Here is a 21,250-nt window from a genome sequence, read left to right on the forward strand (position 1 = left end):
CACACACACACACACACACACACACGCACATGGCAGATTAGGTGCCATTATGAAATACTAGGAGGGAGACAGGTCCTATATATTTTTTTTAATTTTTTTTTTTTTGAGATAGGGGCTCACTATGCAGTTCAAACTGGCCTTCCACTCACTATGTAGCCCAGGCTGGGCTCGAATGCTTATAGATCCTCCTGCCTCAGCCTCCGAGTGCTGGGATTATGGATGTGCACTACCATGCCAAGCCTATTTATTTATTTATTTTGTATTTTAGGGAAGGGTCTACAGAGTGTTCAGGGTCACACTACTAGATTGGACTCTAGTGATCCGCCTGTTTACAGCTTCCCAAGACCAGGGATTACAGGCACAGACCACCTTGCCCAGTCTCAGTCACATCTCAGCTTATCCCGGGGGCGGGGCCAGCACAGCAGGCCTGGGAATTGAACCCCTGGCTCATGCACTTGCAGGCGCTTTAATCCGCTGAGCTATTTGGCCAGTCCTTTATTTGTTTTTTTGAGATAGGGTCACACTGTGTAGTCCAGGCTGACCTTGAACTCACTAAGTAGCCCAGGCTGGCGCTGAACTCACAGAAATCCACGTGCCTCAGGCTCTCAAATGTATTGGGATTATAGCCGTGCACCACCACGCCTGGCCATGATTCACTGTTTATGTGCTTGTCCCTAGTCTTCCTGACTCTTCAGCAGGGACTGTGCTCTATATTTCTTGGTCCTTTCTGCAGCAACAGCTCAGTGACTTGTTCCCACTGTGCCTCAGATGTCTGCTGTTCACAGCTCAAGCGGAAGGGCCACAGATGGTTTGTATCACCAAACTTCGCCACATCCAGCAGTGACTTCAACCTCTGGAAACCTCCCTCCCCTCTTGACCCTTTCCTTCCCATTTTTTGGTTCTTACCTAATCCTCTCTAGTTATTCCTGGCTGTTCTACATTATTTTTGGGAACCAAATGTCCAGGCACATATCCTTTTCTGGGAGCTGCTCTTCTGTGCGTGGCGGGCAGGGGAGATGGCTCAAGGGCCAGGGAGATGGCTCAGTAGAATAAGTGCTTCCCTGTCAAGTGCAAGGGCCTAAGTTCAATCCCCGGTTCTGCAAAAAAAAAAAAAGATTTCTTCTGTGCGTGGCATAGGGGCCCCAGAACCCTGGAGCAGGTGCTTTGAACCTCCTGTTTGGAGTACGTGGGGATAACTGAACATTATGCTGGGTGGGATGTGCTTTAGCATGCTAGCTTATGGGTCCCAGAGTCCTTGTTCTTATTCAGAGATGGCATCTGTCTGGGTCACTTTCCCATCACTGGGACTTGGTGCCCGACACCCACAACTTAAAGGAGAACAGATTTACATGACTTACACTTCCCAGCAGGCTTACAAAAGTTGGCTGCTCTGAGACAGAACTACATGGCATGAGGGCCTGGCGGAGGAAGCCTGCTCATCCAATGACAGCCAGAAAGAAGGAACCAGGCACAGAAATACACCCTTTCAGGCAGGGTTGGTGCATGTCTGTACTCCTAACACTCAGGAGGCTGAGGCAGGATTGCTGTGAGTTCAAGAACTACAGAGTGAGACCCTGCCTCAAAAACAAAGAAAAACTAGGCCAGGGAGATAGCTCAGTAGAATAGGTGCTTGCCTGGCAAGCACAGAGTCATGAGTTCAATCCCCAGTACCGCAAAAAAAAAAAAAAAAAAAAAGAAAAACAAAACCAAAACACCCTTCCAAGTAAAAGTGTTGGGCTGGCCAGATAGCTCAGCAGATTAAAGTGCCTACTTAGGCAGGTGTAGGGACTGGGGTTTGATCCTCCATGTGCTATACCAGCCCCATCCCTGGGGCACACTGAGACAGTGATTGAGACTGGATGTGGTGGTGTGTGCCTGTAATCCCAGTGCTTGGGAGGCTGAAAACAGGAGAAGCACTATGAGTTTGATCTGTGTAGTGAGACTCTGTAGACCCTGGACTAAATAAATACATTTTAAAAAAGTGTTAAGTACACATACTAACTCCTCCACAATGAATGAAATGATTATGTACTACAAGTATGTGCTAATAAAAATAAAATTAAAAACTCCCCTCCCAATACCATTCAGGGAAACCCTGTGACCCTCCCACTCCAGCCAAGCCTCACCTCCTAGCAGCACAGTCTTCTTAGCTCATGATGGATGAATCCATGGTGCATATAGTCCCTCCATGGTCCAGTCCCCTTCCACACATGAGAATTTCAGGGGGCCATAACAGTCTGCTGTGTAGGAAGAAAAGATTATATGGAGTAATAGGAAAAGGAAGAGAGGATAGGCCACTAATCTTGTTGAAACTGCTTCCTCCTTCAGGTCCCTGTGGGTGCTCTGAAAAGGGGTCCAGCATTTCCTGGACTGACTCCCTCACACTATGAGGCTGCCATGGGCTATTTTCTTTGCAGCAGTTTCGTGTCCCAGTCTGTGGGCCTTCCTGATGACAGGAAGTTCTCAGAGACAGTGATGGCTTAGGCCTTTGTCTGTCAGTCTCTGTCTTGATTTTGCTGATGATCTTGTGAGTCCCAACTCCCCTGGAGTCTTGGGATACAGGTATCTTTGTGTCTTGTAGAAAACTCACCAATCTCTCTCTCTCTCTCTCTCTCTCTCTCTCTCTCTCTCTCTCTCTAATTTATGTATTTGGCACAGGGTCTCACTACACAGCAGCTCAGACTCATAGTGATCCTCCTGTTTTCAGCCTCCCCAGTGCTGGGATTACGGGCATGCGCCACCACACCAGGTCTTTGTGGTCAGCTCAGCATGTCTGGTGCTTAGTCCATTGAACTATCTTGCAGGCCCCTCACTAACTTCTCTAGTGCACTAATTTTTAACTGGGAGCAAGGGACATCAAAATCTCTTAGTTATACACCTGTGCACGGTAGTGTGTTAATCTCAGCACTCAGAAAGCTAAGGTAGGAGGATCAAGAATTTGAGGCCACCCAGGCATACATAGAGAAGTCTAGTCTCAAAAAACTCACTTGGCAGCACTTGGGAGGCTAAAGCAGAACTGCCACAAGTTGAAAGCCAATCTGGGCTACAGAGTGAGCTTAAAGCTAGCCTGAACTCCATAGGGGATCCCGTGTCAGAAAACAAAAACCAAAACCAACCAACCAAACAAGCATCCACTCACTTGGGAGACTTGTAAACTACACAAGCTCCCCATCCATAGGTGCTCCTCCACCTGTTGAGAATCAGTGGTCAGCTTCTTTAGGGGCTACAGAGGAACTCAGCCACCTGACTACCCCATTCTCTCCTTTTGTCTTAGCAGCAACTCCACTGCCAGGACTGGATGGGGGCCTGGTTGCTGGTGCTGCCACAGCCCCCTTCACTGCCCTCCCCTTCATGCTGTCGACTCCTGGGACATCGGACCAGCCAGCATGGGAGCCACCTACACAACCCCCCATGCCTCCAGGGTTCTCTCCAGGAGACCCACTGGTGCTCTCTGCTTTCCCCAGCCCACTGTTGGTGACAGGAGATGGGGACCCTGGCCCCAGTGGGGTGGGGCCCTGCAAGATCATTGTCAACGTCAAGACAGAAACTGTGCCAACTGGACCCTTTCAGACTCAGAACTTTGTTGTCACTCAGCCGGCCTTCAGTTGGATCTCCTCAGGTGCTGCCGGTGGGGGCTCTGAGGCTGCTGCTCCTCTGTATGTGAACACATCTACTGTGAATACCATTGTGCCCGCTTCTGCAGTTTCTGTCAGCCAGGAGGGCCCCTCAGGCCTTCTTCCTCAGGTTCCACCACCAACTACTCTACTTGCCTCCATTGTGTCCCCAGAAATGGCTTGGCCAGGGCCACAAGGGACCACTGGACAGCCTTCACTGGGTGAACTCGCCTGTGTTTCTAAGGGTGTTTATGAGAACTTCCGCCGCTGGCAGCACTACAGAGCCTTTGCCCGGAGATACCTATCCCAAAGTCCTGATGTAGAAGCTCTTTCCTGCTTTCTCATGTAAGTGGGTGGGGGTGGGAATGGGGTGGGGTGGGGGTGGCCTGAGGTAGATTATCTTAGTGCTTGGAGAGAACTTTGGGGTGGATAGATTAGTTTAGCTGTACTTGGGGCAGGTTATGAAGGGGAAGGCGTGCTGTGAGAAGGAAAAATGTAACAGTCAACCTTGTCCTCTTCCCAGTTCATAACAAGCTTTCAAGTGCCATCTTGAAGGGATTTCATAACCCTGTGAGTTTGGTCAAGCAGTTTAGTTCTTACAGATGAGAGGACTGTTTACAGATGAGAGGACTGAAGTTCACAGAGCTTCTAGCCTTAAAGCAAGGAGCAGTGATTGGAATGTAGGTCTCTGGACTCCAAGTGTCAGAGTCCTCCCAGGCTGTGTCACTGCCCTGTGACACTGAACTCAATGAATGGTTGGGCTCAGCAAGCCAGAGGGGTGCTGTGCCTTGTCTCACTCCTGAGGTTGGGGGTAGTGGTGCTGGGCCCGCATAAGGGCTTCCTGTGTACTATTCCTCTGCCTTGAACTGGGAAGTCGGGGGAATAAGGAAAGCCTGGAGCTTACTGGGCTCTTCCACTCACTAGATTTGTGATCCTGGATGGAGCATTAGCACCTTTGCCATCAGTTTTCTCATCTAAAAAGCAGATAATTATCTGAGGGTTGCTGGAAAAGATTAGACGTGCTTGGCAAGGTGCCTGGCATAGAGAATGCATCATTAAATAGTAACCATTATATTCTTATACAGATGCAACCCAAAGGAGGAAAAGGGATCACAAAAGGCCAAAATGCTCCTGATTAAGCATGTATATTTAACTAAGGAGCCTTGGGTCAGAGGCTGTTCTGTTTATAAAGCCATCATTAGTCATCTGGGAATTTTTTTCTCCTTCCTAACTTCCTCAACTGTACTGTACCCTAAACATTTTACACAAACCACTGAATGGTGCACACTCCACTTAAGCAGACTTTGAGAAACCTTGCTTTTTCTTTTGTGGTGCTCAGGATGGAACCCAAGGCCTTGAGTGTGCAAGGCAAGAGCTCTACCATAGAGCCACATCCCAGCCTGGCCTTGAGAGAACTTACATGTGGCCCCTCCAACAGCAAAACTCCTGGGGTCTCCCACTTCATCTGGCCTTGAGCAAAGGACTCCAAGGCTTCCCGAAGTCCTAGATACACGGCATCTTGCTGATTTTCTGCTTCCTCCAGGCAAAACTGAATTTCCTCTTTGAAGATTACAGGCGGAATATCTAAATCTTGAGCCAGTAGGGGCTGTTAGGGTTTGCTTGGAATCTACTCACTTCTAGTCCTGACCAGCTCCTGCTCTCTATGCTCAGGGACTCTGGACAGGATCTCCCTCCAAATGCAGTCAAGACATTTTAACTGGGAATCTGGGTGAATGCTGGGTCCTGGGTGCTAGGGTGCTGAGACCCATGGTCACTGCAAGCTTCCATAGGTGATTTGAATGCACAGTAATGTTTGAGGATGAAGCCCTTTAGTTTTATTTTTGTTTTGTACTGGAGATCAAATGCCCCTGGCTTGAAGCCCTTAGTTTAGGCTGAGCTGTAGGTAGCTTTTGGCTCTGAAAGGACTCAGGAGCCTTCCAGAAGGATCTAATACTGTATTTGATGATCTGTGGTGGTAGCCTACAGACATAACTCAAAAGGTCAGTGAGTAGTAGATACCTGTAAGTTCTATACTGAAGGTATCTGGCAGTGAAAAAGCCCTCTGAGGCAGGTTCTTTTCTCAGTGACCAGGTACAGAACCTCAGTACCTTGAGATTCATTTGGGTTAGGAACATCTTTTAAAATGTAATAGGAGGGCTGGTGAGATGGCTCGGTGGTCTAAAGCACCTACTTAGAACAAGCTTAGCAAAGCACAGGGACCGCGGTTCAATCCCCCAGCACCACATGCCAGCCAGCCCCGCCCCCTGGTGGGCTGAGCTGGCCACACACACACACACACACACACACACACATAAATAAATAAAATTTTTTAAAAAAGAATGAAATAAAATGTAATAAAAGCTCGGCATGGTGGTACACCCCTGTAATCTCAGGGTGAAAGATCATTTCGAGTTTGAGACCAACCTGTGCTACAAAGTGAGCTCAAGGCTAACCTGAACCCCATAGCGAGACCCTGTCTCAAACAGACCAAAAGAAAAAAAAAAAAAGTGAACAGATAGGGCCTTTGGGCAATGGTGATTTTGAAGATGGGGCAGGGAATATGGGTTCAGGTCAGTGTCAGGTATGTGGGGGGAGTGTCACACTTTCCGAATGTGACTGATCCATTGTGGTTTTAGCCCAGTGCTTCGTTCCCTGGCTCGCCTGAAGCCCACTATGTCCCTGGAGGAGGGACTTCCAAGGGCTGTGCAAGAGTGGGACCACACCAGCAACTACGGCCGGATGGCTTTCTATGAGATGGCAGAAAAGTGAGTCTCACTGATCTCCTCACTGGTCCCAAGGTGGGCTGTACAGCTGAGAGTGCCAGGGGCATGAAAAGGCATGTGGGTGTTGGCTAAAAGGGGAGTTCGGAGGAGGGGCATATGCTAGGACAGGCTTCCCACCACCTTGGCACTGAGGTTTTCTACCCTATTGATGCCCTCTTATAAGCTCTCCCAACTCCAGAGGTGGAATCTACATAGGGACCTTCCTATTGAAGATCTTAGGATGGGACCAAAGCCCACTACCTGTAAGTTCTATGCTGAAGGCACCTGGCTGTGGGGAAGCCCTTCGAGGCAGGTTCTTTCCTCAGTGACCAGGTAGCAAGTATAGAACCTCAGTACCATTTTCCCCTCATCCCAGGGAGGGGTTACTTCTGGGAGACTGGTCAGTGGAAGCCAGATGTTCTCCCAGCTCTTATACCCATTTCTCCAGGATATACTTGGTTAAAAATATTGAACTCTGGCCAAGCATGGCAGCACACGCCTACAGCCCCAGCTGCTCTGGAGAGTGAGGCAGAGGTACTGCTTACATCCAGGAGTTTTATACCAGCCTGACCAATATAGCAAGACTCCATCTCAAACAAAACCAAACCAAAAAAAAACCAGTTCTGAGGAAAGTGATCCCTTTCCTCCAAGCTTAGCTTTCATTTTCCCCAAGTCTTCTAGATATCCACCCCTTAAGATCTGTTCTTCTAGGGCCCCAGTCCTGGCCTCAGGCCAGCAGTGCCTGCTGGTGGGCTTTGCTTTGGGAATCCTGCCATTCTTTATGGTTGTAGACAAGGGCAGATGAGGCTTTGAGGAGGGTCCACTGTGCCATCTTGTCAGGTTGACAGTTCAACAAGCCTGGGCTGGGCTGGGGAGATAGCTCAGCAACTTAAGTGCCTGCCTGGCAAGCACAAGTCCTGAGTTCAATCCCCAGTACCACAAAAACAAAAAAAAAGAAACAAGCCTGGGTTGGGGGTGGTGGTACACATCTGGTGATCCCAGCACTTGGGAGGCTGAGGCAGGAGGATCATTTGAGTTTGAGACCAGCTTGAACCCCATAATGAGACCCTGCCTCAAAAAGACAAGACAAACAAAAAATGAGCCTGGACTCAGTATTGCTGTATTAAATCAGTGAGGCTGGTGAGCTAGGTTTAGAAAAGGATAGGCTGTATCTCTGCCCTGGAGAGGTTTGATCATTCATTTCCTTAACAAGCTTCCTGAGTGACCACCTGTAGGTGAAGGGATGTAGTGAATGTGTGAATTTTCGCCAGGCCTCTGTGAGCAGCTTCCTTCTGGAGCCTTGACTTAGGTGAGCCCTTCTTGTCCACACCTGGCCTGGCACCTGGGTTCCCAACAGGCTGGCTCCTTCTGAGCATTGCCTTTGTCATGCGCCCATCTGCAGGTTCATGGAGTTCGAGGCAGAGGAGCTGCAGTTGCAGAATGCACAGCTGAGGGACAACTCCCAGGGCCCGTCTCCTACAGCCACATTAAAACTGGATCCTTCAGGGCCTCTGGCTCCAGAGGTTTGCCAACAGCCAGGTAAGCCTACCCTTTTTATTGTCTTTTTGAAACAGGGTCTCACTATGTAGTTCGGGCTGGCCTTGAGCTCACTTTGTAATCCAGGCTGGTCTCGAATTCATGATTCTCCTGAGTGCTAGGATTATTGGCGTGGGTCACCAAGCTCAACAGCCTACCTGTTTATATATATGATGCAGGGTCTTGCTACACAGTTCGGACACCTAGTGATCCTCCTATCTCAGCTTCCCCAGTGCTGGGATTATACGTGTGTACCCCCAAGCCTGGTTTAGGACCTGGCACAGCATGCGGTACCAGGGATTGAACTTGAGAGCTTGTGCTTGCCAGGCAGGTGCTTATGCCCCCAAGCTATCTTCTCTGCTTGACCCATCTCTAATGGAAATGGGGCAGCCAGTAGCTCAAAGGGAGATATAGGAACACCAGGCTGGGGTTCGGGAAAGCATTGCCTTTGTGTCTGCCACTTGCTTTCCAGGAAGTGGCATTTTGTGTTCCAAGGAACGCCCCACAGGAATCTGGGCTCTCAGGTTCCCTTTGTCTTGAATTGGCTATTACTCTAAGTGCACTATTCTTTTATCTAGATTGTACATGAGCCTCATAATACCCCATGTGCCTAAGAAGCAGGTGCTAGATCAGGGAGTTCCTTTAAATTTCAGCATATATGGAGATTCCTAAAACAGTGATTCTGTCATAGCCACCTCCTCCCACAGCTATGAAATCTATGGCTGGAAATTTTTAGGATGTCTTAATTCAGCCTGGAGTGCAGGTTGCTGCCCTTACAAATAGTTGGGAGGCAAAAGCTGGTGCCTGTGTACCACCTCTCATCCTTTTCCATTTCTCCCCTTAGTGTATATTATGAAGAAGACAGTCCCCAAGACACGGGCTCCCCGCCAGAGGCAGCGCAAAACCCAGAAGCCTCCAGTTCCGCGGGCTCCCAAGGAGATCCCACCAGAAGCCGTGGAGGAGTATATTAACATCATGGAGGGGCTGGTGGGGCATCACATGGCTACCGGGGAGTCAGATGAAGAAAAGGAAGAGAAGCAGCGGGCGGATGAAGAGATGTGTCCAGACCTGAGTCTCCTGAACTACATGGAACAGCTGTGTTCTCAGGAAGCCTTTGTCTCCAAGGTCGGCTGGGTCTGCACAGCAGCCTTCTAGCAGATGCTAGGCATACTGCGGTGGTGCCTGTGGGCTCTGCCACAGATAGTAGGAAGTAGGCTACATTCTGTAACTGAGAAATGGGTGAGCATACATGCATACATGCACACATGCAGCTGGTGCAGTCATGGTTCCTAATGAGCTCGGGTAGGAGTAGGGGTGAAGGGGGAGTTAAGGTTTCATCTGTAGAACTCCTCAGCTTGTGAAGACTCACATCATATATTCTGTTCCCCAGGTGGAGGCGGTCATCCACCCTCAATTTCTGGCAGATCTGCTGTCTCCAGAACAAGAGCGGGATCCTTTGGCTTTAAGTGAGGAGCTGGAACAAGAAGAAGGACTCACTTTTACCCAGGTAAACTTGGGAGGTAGGCATAGTAGAAGCAGCAGCTTACACGGCTTTATCTCACTGTATATTATCTTGGATAATGTGATTCTAGAGAGGAACAGCTTCAGGACTGAGCTGCAAGTGTAGGACAAGTAGATAAAGCACTACAGAAACATAGAGAATGAGGCACGAGAAGGTGGGAGGAACAGAAGTATCTGGTACCATCACCCCAGCCCCTTCTTCTCTGCACTGCCCTCCCCGCTGCTATCTCCTGCGCCCACCTCACCATCTCCTTACAGCCACATGTAGACTGGTGTTGTCTGTTGTCTTCTAGCTGATCCGGAAGCGACTCGTGGCCTTAGAAGAGGAGGATGTGGCGGGGCCTCCAGGTGGCAGTGGGGCTCAGCTAGACTCCAGTCCTTCTGTGTCTGATGAGGATGAAGATGGGTGTGGGTGGCCTCAGCCCTCCCCTGGGCCTCAGGGGGCTGGAGGAACTACTGGGCTTGAAAAATCTGCTTCTTTGGCAAAGCAGGCAAGTCAAGGGCAAGCCCTCGATGGTCCAGGCAGCATGTGCAGGGATGAGAATGTTCTCTCATCTTCCAGCAGTTGGGACCTGCAGGACGAGTTTGTGTCTACACGGGGAGCCCAGGGACCCCTGTATATGGAGATGACAGGGTCTGGGGAAGTTATAAGTGAGCTACCTCAGTATCAGGAGAGCCTCCTGGAACATGCTCTGTCTCCTGGGCACTGCCTGGTGGCTGACGACAATCCAGTGGCTTTGTCCCTTAGCTGGCAGGAAAGCCCCGAGCTCCAGACAATTCCCAGTTTGGATGTTGGACTTGCAGAGACATCTTTGCAAGGCCAGGGGTTAGAAAAGCCTGACCCAGGGTGGGAGGCAGGACAAGAGGCAGAGGAATTTGAGGTGCTTTCTCAAGAGCAGGAGTCTTCAGGAGTGCCCCAGAAAGGAGCCATGTGGGGAGCTGAGCAAAATCTTCCCATGGCTCAGGGTTATAATCAGAACCCTTACCCTGGAACAGCTGGACACAGGACCTGGGTCAGCCCAGAGTTGTGGCTGAGCAGTGAGATGGATGCTGCAGGTTTGGCATTGCCTTTAGAAATTGAAAAGGTCATAGAGAGCTTTCAAGATGGAAAGTTCTTAACTGAGCACCAGGCACTGGGCTCCACAAACACCCTTTCTCTGGATCCCAGAGAAAACGCAGGGCCCGGGGACCTGGGGAGCAGTGCAATTCCCTGCGGAAGCACAGATGTCTCAGCTGCCTTAGCAAACTACTGCAGCTTGGAAGAAACTCTGAGGGCCAGCAGCCCAGACTTGGTGTGTAAAGGCAATGGAGAACAGAGCCCTGAGATCATACAGGATCCCAGTAACCTGTGGGCTGAAAGTAGCTCCTTACTGCTGGAAAGCAGTGTTGGTACCTCTGTAGGAATCTTGGGGTCTTCTGAAGAAACTCTGCCGCCCATGTGCCAAGGCAGTCTCCTTATTCTGGGGACCCCAGATGACTCCTTCCCCCAGGCCAGCCAAGATGCAGGGAGCAGAGGCAATCGTTTTTCTTTTCCATTAGAAATCACAGAACAAGTCAACATACTAGATGTTAGGGATGAATATGGTCTCCAACCAGGGGTCAGTGAGGATACCTGCCCACGGATGCTTAATTCTTATGACCCCCAAGAGGGCAAGAAAGACATTCGTGTGTCTAAGCCTAACCACCTTGTTCCTTTACAAGGTAAGCCAGAGTCTCACACACTTCGGGCCCTCAAATCAACAGCTCCTCACCAGAGCTTTGGGAGCACTTTCCCTAGATGGGGAACTAAGGATACTTTAAGAGGATCCTCTCATAAGAGTAAAAAACACAACTCTGGAAGTGGAGCCAAAAAAAGGCAGAAAGTCCAAGAGGAAGGGGAGGATGAGCAACTCTCTAACTTTACTTACCTCTTGGCTTCAAAACTTAGCTTATCTCCCAGAGGACTTCCTGTTGAAACTCACTGTGCCTTAGGAGGCGGAGGCATCCAGAGAGCACCCCAAGCCTCTGTTGATGCAAGAGGCTTTGGCCAACTTCCACACACTGTCACCAAGTCTGGGAAGCGAGTTCTAGCTGAAGGTTCAGCCTCTGCTGAAAAGACATCCCAGGCAGGTCATCTTGGAGTCTCTGGGGAAAAACCTGCAGTCCAGGAAGTGGTGCCATCCTCACAGCCTCACAAAAGGCGGCGTGACACTTCTGTGACAGGCAGGAGGAAGAAACGCCGTCGTAGCCAGTAGGAAGTTGAGGGACCATCCTGTCCCACCTGCCAGTCCCCGGAAGCGAGTATCCTAGTATAGATGTGACTGGCTGCTTACCCATGGAGTCAGCCTTGGGCCAATGCTACGGTTTTATGTTGGATGGAAGTCAGACTGGCTAGGTTGCAGGGCCGCTTAGTGGGAAGCAAGGGTTTCCAAAGAGTTGTATGCAAAAAGAAAAATAAAAGTTTTCTTTTGGTTACCAAATAATGTCCTTGCCATGCGCTTCTACTTAAGCATCTTTGCTGCTAGCTAGGGCAAAGTGTTACAAAAGTAGGGGTAGTTGCAGTTTCTACAGATCCAGATATTACAATCTATCTCCAGCCTCACCTTGGCTCCATGTAGCATTTTCTTGGTAACAACTCTGTGATTGGTCCCCAAAATTTCCAATGATCAGTTTTCTTATTTGCTCTTCATAAGCCTAGACTTGGCGTTGGGTTCATCTAGACATTACGACCTGCCTCCCTTTAAACTTACACATGGCAAGATGCTTTAATTCCTGTCACGACTGTAGGACAGAGATCTAACTTCCCAGCTCTAGTTTCTTTGTGTCTAGACACAGTACCTTCGGGGGCCTTGTTTTCTTCCTTGAAGAGAGGTTGGACAGAAAGGACTTAGCTTGTCTTGTGGGAAGAAAATTTTCCCGGACAGTAGCTCTGATGTGCTCAGGGAGAGGCCGCTTCCTCGCTGACATGGCTCTCGGCTTCCACTGTCAGCCAGGAAATCAGGTCTTGGTTGGAATATTACATACAGAATGCTAATAAGCTAATTTTAAATCTCTAATGAGGCCAGAACAAGAGGGAATGGGCTGAAAGAGGCTCACAGAGAACTCCATTAAAAACGTGCACATTCAGGAGATGAAGAGACGGTGTAGGATCGGCACTTTCTGCACAGGGAAGAGCGCTGTCCTGGGAGAGGGGTCCTACAATCATGGCCAGGAGGGCGCAGTCTTGGCATCTTCTGGACCGTCAGTGGGCATTCTGCAACCACTCATCCTTTTCCTTCCCAACTAATGATACCAGTAATGTGACTAAGCTTCATTTTTTTTTTAATAGATATAGATTTATATTTATATATAAAATAGTTTTTTACAAAAAACAAAACAAACACAACCCATCCAAACAAAAAGTACAAATAAACTTAAAACAATAACAAAAACCAAACAGGAGCAAAAATAGGGTTGAGGCATAGGGTAGGCTCCTGGCGCTGCCCTGAGTTGTGGGGCTGGACTCAAGCTGAAGAGGAAGGAGAGGGAGGCTGAGGTGCTCAGTCACCCTTCTGCTTGGGTGCCTGCACAGTCCCGTTGCCCAGAGCGGTGGGGCTTCGTGGGGATGAGGCATCTGGTATCTGGGAGGTGCCTCGAGCAGTGTGGGGGGGGCGCAGGTAGGTGCTGAAGAGCTTCCCATAGAGCGGGTCATGGAGGGAGAAGTTCTGGAACTGACCTAGGCAAATAAGAGCAAGGCACAGAAATAAAAAGTCCAGAGCGAGAAGAGGAAGGATCTGCTTTTTTCCAATTACCTTCTCAGATCCAGGTTTTTAATCTTTTCCCTTTCTAGCCTGTTCCTCCCAGTCTTGCCTAGTAGAGGTTCTGACACCCCACATTGACCAATGACTTTTGCTATCTCTACCCAGTGTTTTCTTGTCCATATCCCTGGCACTACCACCACCCCAGTGCCTGCGCAGGGCCCAGAAGACAAAAACTCACAGAGGGAGAGGCCATGACTGGGTCCTGCCTGGCACAGCTCAGCATGCAAAGTCTTGGCAGCAGGGCGGGGTGAACCCAGCAGCAGGTGCAGGATGGTGCTGAAGCCATCTTGGTACAGCAGACGGCCAGGTCCCTCTGCTTGTTCTTCAGCAAAGAGCTTTGGAAGAAAGGGTTATGAGTCAAGCTCTCTTCAGGGCACTGCCTCACCCTGTCCTCCAACTCAGCCTTGGGGGCTCATCCCTTCCAAGAGGAGGAGGCACACAGCCCCCTTGGCTTGTCCTGCACAGCTACACTTGAATCTTCTGCCCTTATTCTTAGCTGAGTGATGACATAAGACAATGGAGCTCTGTAGTTTTAGGCAATGTGACACCAGAAAGGACAAGCATCAACTATCTAGAAACTACTGGCAACAATGCACTGCATGAGCTTCCTAAAGCAGTGAGTACGGCTACCAGAACCCCTGCCTCCACACTTCCCAGGTACCTCAAAGGCCAGGTGAGTCAGATCTTCCAAACTCCTGCCTCCATCCAAAGCTGCTAGCGCTAGAGCCACATCTCGGAAGTCTACCAGACCACTAGCATCCTGGAGGGTCAAAGAGAAACAAGGGCAATGCAGGGACCTGCATCCTTCCTCCTGCACTCCACAGTTCGGTTTCTTCCTCTCTTCAGTAAGCAGGGGGTACTATCTTCAGATCTCAGCTCCAGATTCTGTAGGATCCCCAGTAGTTCTCTCAAGTCATGCACAGCCTTGCCAGGCCAAGCTATGTCAAGTCACCAGTGACAAAGCTCTCCTATAAAGAGATCTAGGAATGTCAGGGACTCTCAGGAATGCTGACACCACCAGACTTACACTGGATGGCATTCCTGGCCTCCTGGATGAACAAACTGGTTGCCTCCTCTGACTGCCTCTACGTGGGAGAACTGGTCCAACAGAACAAGAAAGGGGGCTGCTGGCCTAATTTCTTGCCAAAAAACCAACAAGCAAGATGCTTGTTGCAACAGTTTACCATGTAGGCCGAGTTAGGGAAACTCTTTCCAGGAAATCTGCTCTCAAATGTATGGAATCCATACACTTGGTCACTCTGAGCCACAGCCTATGTCTTAGATAAAAAGATCTAGGGAGCTGGGGATATGTGAAGCCCTGGGTTTGATCCTACTAATATAAACAAAACTAAAATAAAAATTAAAAAATCAAAACCAACAATTCCGTGGGACCAAGATTTGCTGTTCATAAACGTTAAGAATCATCTAAGCTGAGCATGGTGGCATACGCCTATAATACTAGCACACAGAGGGCTGAGGTAGGAGGGCTGCTGTGAATTCAAGGCTAGCTTGGACAGCCTTGAGTATGTAGTGAGAATCTGTCTCAAAAAAACACCACAGGGCCAGCCAAATAGCTCAGTGGATTAAAGCACCTACAAGCAGGTGCAGGAGCCCGGGGATTGAACTCTGGGCAGAGGCCCCACCCCCGGGGGGAGGGTGCTGAGACAGCAATTGAGACAGGGACATGGTGTCACTTAAAACAAAAACAAACAAACAAAAACACCACAAAAAATAAGAACTTTTTTTTTTTTTTGTATTTTTAGGGAAGGGTCTACAGGGTGTTCAGGGTCTCACTACTAGATTAGACTCGCAGTGACCCTCCTGTTTTCAGCCTCCCAAGAACTGGGATTACAGGCGTGCGCCACCACGCCAGCGCAATCTCAACTGCTGTCTCAGTGCGCCCTGGGGGTGGGGCCAGCACGGCAGGCTGAACATATTTGATAGGAAAACATAATTATAGCCCAGAAAATAGTTTGCTGAGATCAAGACAGTTCAGGAATCCCTTATTTATTTTCTAGCTATGTCAAGAAACCACCCCAGGTTTGCAAATGCACCTGGGTCTCAGATCCACTGTCTCACCAGTCCAGCAGCATCTTCTCTATATGATCCTCCCACCTAATCTTCACCACAAACATCCTCAGTGAGGCCCTACATGGTCATGATTCCCCATCTTTGCCAGTCTCTAAAGGGGCTCCAGAAATGGATGGACATCACTGATTATTTCTCCTTTAAAAGAGCATTCTTCAAGCATTGAGCATGCAATGAAAACTTAAGACTTTCTAGCAGAACTCAGAAGATGGTCATCTATCAGCAGAGGTTGAAGTCATATTCTCACTTGGGCATCCAATGAGACTGACATGTTCATTAGGATACTGTCCCCAAAACTAGAACATGTCAACCTGGAGGTCAAGCTCTGGGCTCTGCTTTCTGTGTTCTGCTCCTTTACCTGTTGGAAGTAGCTGAAAGCACCAGCCATTGTCTGAGGGTCCAAGAGCTGCAGCTGCTGGGCAAACTCCTCTTGGCTGATCATTCGACTCCGGCCTGGCTCTGCCCCAGTGTCCACACAGCCAGGGGACAACCTAAAATGAAATTGTTGAAGGCAAGGAGCAAACTCAAGTTCCTTTCTAGACATGCCATGCAGCAGGACTTGGTCCTAGCACCAAACACTGTCCCAGCACAAGTTCTTTTTGGTGGTTCTAAGGATTGAACTAAGGCCCTGTGTATACTAGGTGGGTGTTTCACCACTGAATGACGCCCCCCAACCCCTCAGCTGCTTTTTCTGAGATATACTCACAGTCCCTTGAGAATCCTTTTTACTTTTCCCATCTGCATTATTATATATCCTGTTGCTTCTTTTTCCCTTTCCTTTTACTCTATCATTTATTTGTTTTAAGTGCCCCTCTTTTTCTTTCTTCTGCTTTTTAAGCCCTCCTCCCCTTTTCTCTTAGTGTCACTGCTTGAACCCTCATCTTCAGGGCTACTTACCCAGCCTTCCGAAGCACCTTTCCCAGTTCCCAGAGCTGTGGCTCCAAAGCTACCTTCAGTCGTCCAACCACAATGACCGGCAAGCTCCCTACAAACTCACATTCAGTAGCTGGAATGCCCAGGGCCCTGAGGATGCAGTAGTGGGGGAAGGAAGCAAAAGAAACTGAGGGTTCATTATACCCTGGCCTGTTACAGGTCTTCTTCTTCTTCTTTTTTTTGAGACATAATCTTGCCATGTAGTTCAGGGTGGTGTTTAACTCATTATGTAGCCCAAGATGACCTCAAACTGTGGTAATCTTCCCACCTCAGCCTCCTGAGGACTGGGATTATAGGCCTGTGCCACCATGCCCAGCCCTGTCAGCATTCTTATCTGCCTCAAAGCCTCACTCCTCCACCCCCTCCTGTGGTTCCTTTGCCTTGTGTGTCTATTCCAGGAAGCACTCTGTGGAACACTCACTGTGCCATGACCTGCTGGACATTGTTGGCATACAGGGTGGGGTCCCTGCTCTCCTCAGGGCTGGGCTGATACACAGGGAGGAACTGAAACACAGGTAAACACAACAGTCAGTTGGACTCTGGGTGAGAAGTGGCTCCTGCCACTCCTTCCTCGAGGCTTTAGAGATTTTCAGTGTCCACCTCCCACCTCATCTATGTGACCATACCTCCACATCAACGATGCTGCAGGGCTGAGAGGCTGTAAGCCAGAGCACTTTGAGCCTAAGAGATAAGAGACCTCAATGTTCACAAGCTCTCCTCTTACCCTGAGGAGGGAAAGGAGGGGCTTCCAGTGACACAGAAACACACTCCTACCCAGTCAGCTGTGGCAATGTGCAGCTGGGAGACAAGGAGGTGGGGGGTGATGAGCTGCAGGGCTATGACAGAACTGTGGGGAGGGGAGATCTGGGAAATAAAGGGAAAAGCCAAGCACATGCCTGCTGTGGTGGCTCTCCAAAGAGGGGAGAGGAGGGAAAAATTACTTAAAAACATAGGAAGTAAGCAAGAAAGAGCCATGACTGCAGCAGGAACGATTCAGGTGGACCAGCAAAAGCACAGCCAGATTACATAGGGAGATCAGAGGAAAAGGGACATCTCCTTCTCTAAAGTTCCTGGTCCCAAAATGAAAAAGGGCCATTCACCTCAACTGGAGGCTACCATGGGCCAGGAATTCCCCCATGGAGCCCGCTACCTACCCTAACCCAAGGGTAACAAGACTCACACTCCAGGGCCCCTCCATGCCCAACTGGTGGTGTCCTATGAATGAAGCAAAGAAAAACATCACATTTCTGTGCAGGAACTGACCCTGTCCCTGCCTCCTGCCCCACCCCCAGATGTACAGCCCCCATCCCCACCCCACTTTACTCCCTTTTAGGATGGACTCATGCTCTCCCTTCCACCCTTTCTTGGACTCACCAGACTATTGGGGTAGCGGATGAGGACAGGCTGCACAGGCACCCCTGCAATGAAGGCTCCTAAACCCCATTTCCACCCCCACCCCAGGGGGCACAGGTTAGTGCATATAGGTAGCTTGTAAAGGTATGGGGTCTGGGACATTCTCAGATGAGACCTGACCTTGCTCTACTCAGTTCTGGTTTTCTCTCTGACTCATCTTGTCAGTATGAACTATAGGTTCCCTGCCTCCTTTTCTCATACAACACCCCCAACCAATCTACTTCATGTGTTATTGTTCCCCAGTCTCCTTGACTTATTTCTCCCTAAAGCCGGGGTATGTTTTTCCCACTGCTTTACCAATCTCTATCACTTTATTCACCTGGTTTGAACTTAAGCAGAGCCTTCTTGTTAGAACAGGTGCCTTCAGGAAAGAATAGCACCTGGGGGAACATCCCAAAAGAAGCAGAATGAGGTGGGAGAAAAGGAAAGCGTCACAAAAGTGCACAGGTAAAGTGAGAAGAGGGTCCTTCCACTCTTACCTGGGGCCATTTGCCTCCTGAGGTGGCCCGCCTTCGGACCTCCTCTACTACTCTGCGACGGGAAGCTGGGTCATGCCGGGACACCAGGATGGCTTGGTTGAACCGAAGAAGGGCTAGAGGTGGGAAGATACAAGGAGAAGTCACTGGTTCCTACCCAGGGGCAGTAACATATGCAGTCACCACTTCCTCAATAGCACAAGATACAGTATTTCTTAATCATCTCTCTGCCCTGATAACAATCTCCTTCTTGTACCCTGTCCTTTCTTTTTTTTAAATTTTATTTATTTATGTGGGGGGAGGCAGCTCAGCCCACCAGAGGGCGGGGCTGGCTGGCATGTGGTGCTGGGGGATTGAACCGCGGTCCCTGTGCTTTGCTAAGCTTGTTCTATGTAGGTGCTTTAGACCACTGAGCCATCTCACCAGCCCTACCCTGTCCTTTCTAATGAGTTCTCCCTTCACCACTTTCTCTCTGCCCCAGCACTGTGAGTCTGAGATAGGCTGACTCGGTGTTAATTTACATTTCATTTGCCAGGGGTCAACATCCCTTGTAACTTCTTCCATACCACTTGAAGTCATTTCTCTCAGGTATCAGTATCTCAATTCCCTTTTTTGCAGATTGTCACGGCCCCCCTTCACCATGTTCAACTCTCTCACCTCCAATGACGGGCACAGAAAGATTCTCGGCTCGGGAAACAACCTTGGGCAGGTCACAGGGCAGCAGCACAATGGGGTCAAAGAAAGTAGAATGGGGGGCAGCAACAAGGACAGGGGCCTGAAGGCGAGAGGCCCGCTGGCCCCGAACCCGGATCCGGAGGAAGCCCAACAGGAAAAAGAGCAAGCGGCTCAGGCCCAGCACCCCATTGTGGCACACAGTCCTGCCAGGGCAAGGCCAGTGATCAGTGGAGGCAGTGGTGGACCCTCACCCACCCCTGTTCAGGCAACAAGAAGGACAGGACACCTCTCTTTCTACCTCAAATGCTTTTGACACAGGGCTGAAGTTAATCATATAACCTCTGGGTACCAGATCTGGGCCAGGCTGACTCAGCACACCTACTCAGGCTGGTCAGGATGGCTTCAGAAACCTCTCTTCCTCTCTAAGGGATAACAGAACAGATAGTGGGGAATACACGTGGGGTCTCTAAGACCGACTTGCCACTTACTTTCTCCATCCTGTAATTGGCTCCCGAAGCTGCTCCTCAGTAAGACCTGCTACTTGCAGCCAGGCAAAGGGCCAAAGAAGAAAGAGGATGATAAAGGCCAGAAGCACTCGGATGGGAGCTAGCAGTACCCCCAAGAGGCAGAACTGCAGAAGGCGGAAGAAAATATCACTTAGGGCTGGAAAAGGCTCAGTATATAGCATTACTTCCTAAGAATGAACACTAAGGGGACGGGGAGATGGTGCAGTAGAATAAGTGCTTTCCTGGCAAGCACAAGGGCCTGAGTTCAATCCCCAGTTCCACAAAAAAAAAAAAAAAAAAAAAAAAAAAAAAAAAAAAAGAAAGAAAAAAAAAGAAAGAAAAAGAATGAACACTAGAGCTGAGCCACTGCTCTCTGCTGATAATAGGCAGTGTGGAGTGTGGGAGTAGGATGGGGATTGGGAGCAAGGGCAAGAGAATAAAGATTAATAGCGCCAAGCGCTTCATTTTCCCATCTTTGATTGGTTCCCACCCTACCTATAAAGGTCAATGCCATTAAACGCATTTAACATTTGGAAAGGTTAGAAAAATTTAATGAGAAAGTGCTTGTTCACGTGCCCAGCACTGTGCTTGACATAAAGTAGGCTGACATGGGGTCCTCCTCCCCCACACATCCCATTCCATAAATAGCTCCTATGTCAAGCATAGGCCAGGTGCATAGCTCTCCCCACTGTGGGCTGGCAGGCAGAGGGCTGTAAACACTGAAGGTACCCACTTTTCAGCCTCAGGCCAGTTGCTAGGACTACCCAACAGCATGGGGGGAGAGCAGCTCAGCGGCGCTCTGCACCACAAGAGGTTGCCAGGAGCTAGGCTGACTCCATAGGTAGGCCGCTCTAGGGAGCGAGCAGGTAAACAGATCTAGCCCCTAGAGCCGGCCTCAGGGGAGGCGAAGGCAGCAGAAACCTGGGGCACTTCCTCCTTCCCCATGCTACCTTCCAGTCCCCAAGGCTGCTGGTGTGGCCATCCACTTCCTGTAGCCAATCTCCACTCCAGTCCTCCTCCCTACCCTGAGGTGCTGCAATGCGGGGGCGGTGGTGAGACAGGGTGCCGGAAGGGCACAGGGACGCGGACACGTCCTCAAAGGCAAGACCAGGAGGGTCACCAGCGCGCTCCCACCCACAAGCCCGGCTTCGCGGAGCTTGCAACTCTATCCTAGCCCCGCAGCCCCAGCAGGATGCAATCCGCATTCTCCAGCGTCCTCTACCAGTCCTGCCTCCGGTCCCCCGCGCATCCCCTGCTTCACCTCATCCACTCCTCCCCCTCTTCGAGCTGCTCAGCCGCCCTAGCTCGCGTTCCCTCCAGGGCTTCTCGCCCACCTCGGCCGCCCCCACGTGCGCAACCCCAGCTCCTCCTGCCTCTCTACAGCTTCTTCCCGGTCCCCATGCCCATCTCTCCTTGCGCTTCCCGCGACCTCCAGACGCCCCACACCTCACCTTCACGCGCTGGAGGCGGGAGAGATGTAACTCGTGCACGAAGGGGTTGGGGGGCGCCGTGGGTCCGGGGTCGGGCTCACGGGGGGCCGAATCCCCCGCGCCACCCTGGAGCATGGCGGTGGCGGCAGGACCGGCGCCCACCCCGGGCCCGCGGTGCGGAGCAGCAGCTGCTGGAGCGGAGACAGCGGCGGCGGCAGTGCCTGGCCCGCCCCCCGGTGCCGGCAGCCGAAGGGCGGGAGCTGGCGGCGCGGCCGGGCCGCTTGCGTTGTCAGGGCGCCGGCCGGGGGGCGGGGCTTGTGGCACCCCGGCGCCCCCGCGCCTCAGCGCTCTCCGCAGCCCTCGGAGCCATGGTGCCGCCGCGGCGGAGGCTGGGGTGCGGCGCTGGTCTGAGGGGTCCGGGCTTAGGCCTTGCGGTCGCCGCTCTCGGAGGACCTGCCAGCCGCCGCGAGCTCTGGGCGGGCTGGGACAGCGAGTTGGGCGCAGCCGCGGAGAGCGC

The 21,250-nt window shown here is 50.6% G+C and overlaps 2 protein-coding genes across 2 annotated transcripts in view; one reads left to right on the forward strand and one right to left on the reverse strand.

Annotated features, from left to right (window-relative positions):
- The window catches only part of Nutm1 (NUT midline carcinoma family member 1), a 12,596-nt gene extending 765 nt beyond the window's left edge, over positions 1 to 11,831 (forward strand). The window contains exons 2-7 of the mRNA XM_012517343.2: positions 3,278 to 3,959; positions 6,251 to 6,379; positions 7,779 to 7,915; positions 8,757 to 9,037; positions 9,303 to 9,419; positions 9,727 to 11,831. Of these exons, the coding sequence (XP_012372797.2) occupies positions 3,278 to 3,959; positions 6,251 to 6,379; positions 7,779 to 7,915; positions 8,757 to 9,037; positions 9,303 to 9,419; positions 9,727 to 11,667 (3,287 nt within the window). The 3' untranslated portion in view covers positions 11,668 to 11,831. The remainder of the gene's footprint in view (positions 1 to 3,277; positions 3,960 to 6,250; positions 6,380 to 7,778; positions 7,916 to 8,756; positions 9,038 to 9,302; positions 9,420 to 9,726) is intronic.
- An 886-nt stretch (positions 11,832 to 12,717) lies between these two features.
- On the reverse strand, positions 12,718 to 20,954 carry Lpcat4 (lysophosphatidylcholine acyltransferase 4). Its single transcript, XM_004643136.3, has 14 exons — positions 20,755 to 20,954; positions 19,286 to 19,428; positions 18,780 to 19,000; positions 18,126 to 18,238; positions 17,966 to 18,026; positions 17,608 to 17,666; positions 17,414 to 17,448; positions 16,860 to 16,914; positions 16,655 to 16,737; positions 16,198 to 16,323; positions 15,659 to 15,791; positions 13,874 to 13,972; positions 13,391 to 13,547; positions 12,718 to 13,127 (listed from the first exon to the last, which is right to left on the reverse strand). The coding sequence occupies exons 1-14, from the start codon at positions 20,866 to 20,868 to the stop codon at positions 12,952 to 12,954; spliced, it is 1,575 nt and encodes a 524-aa protein (XP_004643193.1). The 5' UTR covers positions 20,869 to 20,954; the 3' UTR covers positions 12,718 to 12,951.
- Between the last annotated feature and the right edge of the window lie 296 nt (positions 20,955 to 21,250).

This window comes from Octodon degus, unplaced genomic scaffold, assembly GCF_000260255.1.
Source record: "Octodon degus isolate 3935 unplaced genomic scaffold, OctDeg1.0 scaffold00166, whole genome shotgun sequence".
In the NCBI taxonomy this organism is placed as follows: Eukaryota; Metazoa; Chordata; class Mammalia; order Rodentia; family Octodontidae; genus Octodon; species Octodon degus.